Source organism: Charadrius vociferus, unplaced genomic scaffold, assembly GCF_000708025.1.
Source record: "Charadrius vociferus isolate BGI_N301 unplaced genomic scaffold, ASM70802v2 scaffold2832, whole genome shotgun sequence".
Classification (NCBI taxonomy): domain Eukaryota; kingdom Metazoa; phylum Chordata; class Aves; order Charadriiformes; family Charadriidae; genus Charadrius; species Charadrius vociferus.
Genome location: NW_009647339.1, coordinates 3,650 through 10,407, shown reverse-complemented (window position 1 = coordinate 10,407; position 6,758 = coordinate 3,650). Strand labels below are relative to the sequence as shown.

The 6,758-nt window shown below is 62.9% G+C and overlaps 1 protein-coding gene across 1 annotated transcript in view; it reads left to right on the top strand.

Annotated features, from left to right (window-relative positions):
* Positions 1 to 31: 31 nt before the first annotated feature.
* The window catches only part of ESPL1 (extra spindle pole bodies homolog 1 (S. cerevisiae)), a gene marked incomplete at both ends in the record, with an annotated part of 10,371 nt that continues 3,644 nt past the window's right edge, over positions 32 to 6,758 (top strand). The window contains 17 exons of the mRNA XM_009880089.1: positions 32 to 232; positions 444 to 548; positions 641 to 761; positions 980 to 1,116; positions 1,349 to 1,542; positions 1,695 to 1,937; positions 2,123 to 2,267; positions 2,477 to 2,676; positions 2,710 to 2,869; positions 2,981 to 3,115; positions 3,205 to 3,321; positions 3,534 to 3,708; positions 3,919 to 4,047; positions 4,166 to 4,322; positions 4,666 to 4,775; positions 5,090 to 6,219; positions 6,298 to 6,658. Of these exons, the coding sequence (XP_009878391.1) occupies positions 32 to 232; positions 444 to 548; positions 641 to 761; positions 980 to 1,116; positions 1,349 to 1,542; positions 1,695 to 1,937; positions 2,123 to 2,267; positions 2,477 to 2,676; positions 2,710 to 2,869; positions 2,981 to 3,115; positions 3,205 to 3,321; positions 3,534 to 3,708; positions 3,919 to 4,047; positions 4,166 to 4,322; positions 4,666 to 4,775; positions 5,090 to 6,219; positions 6,298 to 6,658 (3,820 nt within the window). The remainder of the gene's footprint in view (positions 233 to 443; positions 549 to 640; positions 762 to 979; positions 1,117 to 1,348; positions 1,543 to 1,694; positions 1,938 to 2,122; positions 2,268 to 2,476; positions 2,677 to 2,709; positions 2,870 to 2,980; positions 3,116 to 3,204; positions 3,322 to 3,533; positions 3,709 to 3,918; positions 4,048 to 4,165; positions 4,323 to 4,665; positions 4,776 to 5,089; positions 6,220 to 6,297; positions 6,659 to 6,758) is intronic.

Below are 6,758 nucleotides of genomic sequence, written 5' to 3'. Positions count from 1 at the left end.
CACGGCCCCGGTGGGGCCCCCCTCCCCCCAGGCTGCGGCGGCTCTCGGTGCGACAGCGGAGGCCTCGGAGCCGTTCCTCAGGGTGCTGGCTGAGAGCTGCCAGTTCATCGTCTCCTCCCTCGGCGAGTACGTGAAGAGGAGCAAGGAGCAGCCCTTCGGCCGGGATGACGTGCTCGGCCTCTGTGATTTCACTGAAGGGCACTGCCGTGTCCTGCACCGGCTGCTGGAGAGGGTAAGACCGGGGCTGGGAGTGGGGTGACCGCGGACCGTGGTCGATCAGAGCCTCTGTGAGCAGCTGGGGGATTTGTAACCCTTCTCCGGGCTCGATGTTCCCTTTAATCCATCAGTGGAGTGTCCCTCTCTGGTGTCCCTATCCAGAGCGGCAGCGCTCGGTGCTGCCCAGGTCTATAAACGGGTCTATTCTCCTTCCGTCCCCTCTTCAGGTCCCTCCTGACGGTGTCAAACAGAAGCTCATGGTGAAGCAGCTGCTCTACCGCAACCTCCAGCTCTTTGCCAGCGTGGCCTACGATGCCTTCCAGTGCTCCCAGGTACCGGCGGCGGCGGAGGGGACGGGCCCTGCCGCTGGGGGGGGGCGGTACCCTCCTGCTTCCGGGGCTCCCTCTCCCCGCAGCCGTTGCAGGCGGTGGGCTGGCCGGGTCTGGAGCGGCTGACGGCGGGCTGCGGGAGGAGCGTGGCCTGGATGCTGGAGGCGTTGGAGGGGCTCCCCGAGAGCGAGCGCGCCAAGTACCTCGATGTCACCGGTCAGTGCCACGGCGGGTGGCACCAAACCCAGCTCAGGTCGAATGCGGTTGCAGAGCTCTGTGTCTGTGTATGGTGGGGGAAGCAACGAGGGGGTTCTCTGTCACGCAAAATAGGTGGCTGGTGGGGACAGGGCAGATGGTGACCGTCCCCTGGGAGAAAAAATGGGAGTCGTTCTCTCTCCATCACGTCTTTAATATTTGGGTTTCGCTTGCGGCAGTGTCGTGCGCGTTCAAGCTGGCCTACATCTTCTACAACCAGAACCTTCATGAGGAGGCCAGCTCCGTCTGCGAGCTCTTCTGCGAGCGGCTGCAGGCAGTGGATGCCTACGCGTGTCCGGAGATCCCCCCGGAGAGGGTAAGCGTTTCTCTGGTACTTCTGCCAGAAACGGGGCTGAACCGAAAGGTCCGATTCCTGTGCCAGGGCAGCAAAGGAGAGGATGGGACCAGCTATTCCTCCTGGAACAACCCCAATTCCCTGTTCCGAGGTCTTCCCTTCGCCCAGGCGGGGAAGGAGGGGCTGTGGTATGGGATATGGGAGGTGGGGACTTGGCTCTGAAGCCGGTTTTCTCTCTGTGCTCTCCCCGCAGCTGCACAAATGCTTCAGGCTGCAGGTGGAGAGCTACCGCAAGCTGGGACGGCTGGAGAGAGCGCTGGAGTGCGTGGCGCAGTGGCTGGTCGCTCTGCGGGGTCGGATCGGGGAGCTGCTGGCAGAACCCGTCTCCCTTTGGGTCAGAGTCAAAACAGATGCTGCGAAACAAGGGGCCGAGGAGTTACAGTTGCGGTAAGACCTAGAAGGCTGCCCGGTGCGTGGGGGGTGGATATCTTGAGAGCTGCGGTTCCCGAGCTGGTAAAACGATGATGTTTCTCCCTGGGAGATGTGCCCGGCCCCACTGCGCCCTGCAGAGCCCCTCCTACAGCTCCAGTTTCCCTCAGGACCCTGAAGGAAGGATTGGAGGGGCACAGCCTGGACACAGAGACCTTGGTGACCGTCCTTTTTGCGGAGTTGAAGGCCTATAAGACTGTCCGAGCTGACACGGGGCAGGAACGCTACAACGTCCTCTGCGACCTGCTGGAGATCTGTTCGGAGGAGAGCGGCCACCTGCACGAGCGAGCCGTCGGCTTGACGGAGCTGGCCCAGGTTTTGTGCTACCACAGCTACGCCCAGCAGACGGAGTGGTGGGTGGACGCCGGCGCGCCGGCATCACCTCCCTGTGTCCCTGAAAGTCCCCGAGGAGCATTTGAGGGTCCTCAGGGGGAGAGCTCTGTCCATTTGGGGTCCTGGAGTGTGTCTGTCCTTCCCCTTAAAATGCTCCAGGGGTTTTGTGGGCAAAAAGGCTTTTTCTAATCCCTCTCTCCAGCAGCTCTTCCCTGGATTCGGTCCACGAAGCTTTGCGGCTGCTGGATTTGGTGCCCAAGAGTGCCCAGAACCGGGACCGGCTCCTCGATGACCGGGCGCAGGCTCTGCTCTGGCTCTACATCTGCACCCTGGAGTCCAAGCTGGAGAAGGTGGGTGGGGGTGGCAGAGTGGGGGCCGTGGGATGCCGAAACGGGTCCCGATCCGGAAACACGGGGACTCTGTGCACGTGCGTAGTGCCCTCCACCTCACTGGCAACGCTCAGCGCTGCACCGGGGCCACCAAAAGCCACCCAGACCCCACCGGGAACCCCGTGGTGTCTCTTAATGTGCGTTGCCGCTGCCTTCTCCCCCCGCTGCAGAGCATAGAGAGGGACCAGAGAGCCAAAGCTCAGGGGCTGAAGAACCTGGATGACTTTGAGCCCAATGACCTCAACTACGAAAGCAAGCTGCTGGAGGACAGGTTCCTGTACGACGGCATCTCCTTCAACCTGGCGACAGAGACCGGTGAGAACGCCGGTGGCTTTAGGCCCTTTGTGAAGGGGCTTTCTGGGAGCGCCCGGTTTTGGGCCGGGAAGGGGGGTGTGTGTCTCAGACCCGGGGTTATCCCCTCAGCTCTCTCCAAAAGCCTGGATGATGCCTTCACCTTGTGGAAGCAGCTCCTGGCGACGTCGGGCGTCCCGGCCGTGCGCAGCCCCGAGCAGACCGTGGCCTCCCTGCACCTCCTGGCGGCTCTCTACAAGCTGATGGCCAAGGTACCACTGCTGGTGGAGGGGTGACCGGTGGGATGACAGCTCCCCGGGCGCCGAGAGTCCCTCTGAGGTGACCTCTGAGTGTAACTTTGGGGTTTTTTTTCCTGCCCTCAGCCCTTACAAGCCATGGAGAGCTACCTCCTGGTCAGAGCCCTCTGTGGCGCACTCGGGGACAGCCTGGGCATGGCCGGTGCCCTGTGCCAGATCACCAAGCTGCTTTTCCAGCTGGAGTGTCCCAACTACGCCCAGGTAAGGCTGGCAGGGAGGGAAGGGACCGCGGGGTGAGCTCGACCCATTCCCGGGGCCGCAGCCCTCGTACCGGTGCGTTGGGTTTCCAGCTTTTCCTGGAGGAGACGGAGTCCTGCCTGCGGGAAGCTGACAGCGGCAACGATTCCTACCTGCTGCTGCAGCAAACCTGCCTCCTGCTCCCCAGCCAGCTGTGCTGTGTCAACCACCAGGGGGGGCTCCTAAAAAAAAAAAAAAAAAAAAAAACACCCCAAAAAAAACCCTTTTCTGCCTCAGAAATGTGTCGGAGGGCAAGAGGAGACTGCAGCAGCTCTGGTTATCTCAGTACATCTCACTAGGGACCTTGGGTGTGGAAACATCCTGGACCACAAACGGTAACTCTGCTTGTTTGGGGTTTGTTTTGTTTTTTTAACTCCTTCTGCAGATTGAAGAGGGTCTCACCCTGTTGCTGGAGGTGCTCCGGAACCCGGCTCTGCAAAAAATCACAAAGGTCTGGTACCTCCTGCGAGCCCACGTCCTCCGGCTGGCGGCCGCCTCCCTGAGCCTTCCCCCTGCCCGCCTCTCGCCGGAGCTGCGGCAGCGGATCTTTGGGCACGGTGAGTCGTTGGAGGGGTATTTAAAACCCTCCTGGTGAGCACCGGGCTGAAAAGGGTTGCGGGCGAAGCTCCGTGCAAACGTTTGACCTCTGGGTTTCTCCAAACCGACCCCTTTTGGGGGTGAGGAGAGGGAATGTGGGGGGAGTGGCTCTGCGCTGGGGCTGGGGAGGGTCTCGGTTGATGCTGATATTCACGGCCGCCCTCGCGCAGGGTGGAAAACGCCCGAGACGGCTCTCGCCGAAGCCCACAAGCTCTTCCGCAGCATCATCCTCCTACTGATGGGCAGCGACGTGTTGGGCTGTCAAACAACGACGTCTGACACCCAATTTGTGGATTACGGTGAGTCGGTCGCTCGCCTGGAGCGAAACCCAACCGTTCCTCTGGAAAGGGTCGGGCTCCTCGCCTGCCTCTCCGGGGGGAGCAGCTCCGGTCATCTTCCTTTGTCCCTCCGTGGCAGGGGACAACCTGCTGCTGAAGTGGCAAGTGCTGGCTGACATGCTGGCCTGCTCCGAGCACCTGGTGGCCCTCCTCAGCAGGCTGGAGGGGGTGTGTAAAGCCAAAGCCTTCTGCTTGGAAGCCGTCAAGCTGGCCATGAAACTGCAAACCATCCGGTGGTGAGTTGAGCAAGCATGGAGGGGGGGGAAACAACCCATCCCTGAGCTCGGGGTGGGGGACACACTTGGGTAGGGATGAGCTGTCCTGAGACCACGGGGGACACTGGGTGACACTGGTGGGGGACTGGCCCTGGTGGGAAGGTTGTTTGGCCACTTCTTGGCTTAGTGTGGAGCACGCGGCTGCTCTGGGGTGTGTTATCCCATGAATTCGGCTTCTTGGCTCAGACGTGAGCTTGTTTCCTCGCTGCCCGCCTGCCTCCCTCCCTCCCGCACGGCCCTGGGGATGGAGCGACGGTTGTTGCAGTGGGGGAGTCTCTGAGGGATGGTTTTCCCTCTCCTCTAGGTGCGTTTCCTTCCTGGTGCTGAAGGCCCAGCTGGAACTGCAGCAGAGCGAGCTGGAGCTGAGCCATTTTGACCTTCAGCAGGCTCTCTTCCTCCTGGAGTCTGACACCGGTGAGTCCCCGCTCCGGGGAGGGGGGAATGGAGGAGGGAGGTGAGGTGAGCCCCGAGCCTGGGCTGTGCTGGAGATAACCCTTCTTGTGCCCACTTTTGGGCTGAGGTTGAAAGATCTGCATTCCTGGTCGTTCCAGGAGGGTGTGGAGGTGCGAGGGGTGATTCTGAGCCACGTTTTGGCTCATTGAGCGACTCCTCCAGCCGATAAAGGCGTAGACGGGGAAAGCAGTGGTGTTGGGTCCGCCTTCCCTTACCCCTCGGGCTGGCTGTGTGGGGAGAATGCCAAAATACCACCACCCCTCCTCCACCTGCAGAGTTTAAAGCCAGCAAGAAGCAGAAAAGCCAGAGGAAGATCCTGCCCAGGAAGGGCAAACTCGAGGGCAAGAAGCCGTGGGACCCCATCCCTGAGCCCCCTGGGGAAGAGGATGGATTCCTGAAGGGTCCCGCGCTGGAGTTTGTGGCCCCGGCGAGCGGGCTGACCAAAGCGGATGCTCTCACTGCTTCACCGGAGCTGAAACCGAAGAGGAAGAAGAGACTGGCCTTCCTCACCCACCCGGAAAGCTGTCCGTGCTGCCTCTGCTCCGACCTGGCCCTCTCGGCTCTCTGCCTGCGCTGGCTCCTCTCCTGCGCCCAGAGCGAGCTGGCAGCGGGCAGCGCGGCCGAGGGACTGGGTCTGATCCACGCCGTGCTGCCGCGCTGCGCCACCGTGGCCGCCCGCTTCGCCGCCGTGCTGCGGGACAAGCTGCGGGGCGGCTCCGTCAGCCCCGACCTGCCTACGCTGGAGCTCTTAGACGATTTAGTGGCCGCCGGCTACGCCGCGTTAGCCCTTCAGAGCCTGGCCAGCCCCCAGCTGGCGGAGGAGCTCCAGGAGGAGCTGGAGACGGGGTTGACCTTCTTAGCATCCTGCAGACCCCACCTGCCCAACCTGGAGGTCTCCAGGGCCAGCCTGCTGCTCGCCAAAGCCATGGCTACCATTTGCCGCCTGGCCTCCAAGCACGGCGACTCCCTGGATGGCTGCTTTGCCAGCTCTTGGACTTCGCAACTGCCCGCGCTCACTCCGGCGGAGCCCCAAGCGGTGGCCGTGCCCCAAACCCTCAAGACGGACAAGGCTCAACCCCAAAGGCGCAAGAACAAGGCAGCGTTGGTCCCCGCCGTGCCCAAGCCCCGAGCGAAGAAGAACCAGAGAGCGAAGCCCCCGTCCGCGCCGAACACCGACGACGTCTTTGCTCTGGGTGACTCGGACGGCGAGGTGCCCCCCATCGTCATCCGCCCGGCGATGGCGCCCTGCACCCCGCGCCAGAAAGCCTGTCCCCCCGCCAAGGCGCGGGCAGCCCCCGCTTCCAGGACTCCTTTCACCATCTTCAGCGAATCCTCCCCGCCGGCCAGCAAGTCCCGGCTCCTGCGAGCTCCCAAAGTCTCGGGGAGAATCAAATCTCGCCTAAAAGTGAGTAGGGCGGGAGGTGAGGGGCAGCCCGGCGCGTCCGGCACCAGCCCTGACACCCCCTCTGTCCCTCCGCTTTAGGTGACGTTCAGTGATGACAGTGACACGGAGGGTCCCGAAGCAGGGTTGACCCCCGCCGTTACCCGCAAGATGTCCTGTGCCCGGAAAGCTCTGCCCCCCAAATCCGTGGGGTGCCAGGCGAGCTCGTTGGGGTCCGGCGGTCAGCGCAGCGTTGCTCAGCCCCGCAGAGGACGGCCAAGCGCCCGCCGAGCCGGGGCCGCGGGGGAGAAGAGGGAGCGGACGACCCGCAGGGCTCCCGGCAAGAGAGCGGAGAAGGAGCAGGAGCTTCTGAGAGCCATTGAGGAAGAGGAGAAGGTGGAGGAAGAGCTGGAGATCAGCTTCGAGGTCTTACGGGCTTCCGAGGAAGAGGAGGGAGCTCCAGGTGAGCTGGGCTACCCCAGGGATGGAGGGGGGCTCTTGCCTTCACGCATCCCTAAGCAGTTGTATGGGGCTGTCCCCCACCGCTGCCCCCACCCCTGGGG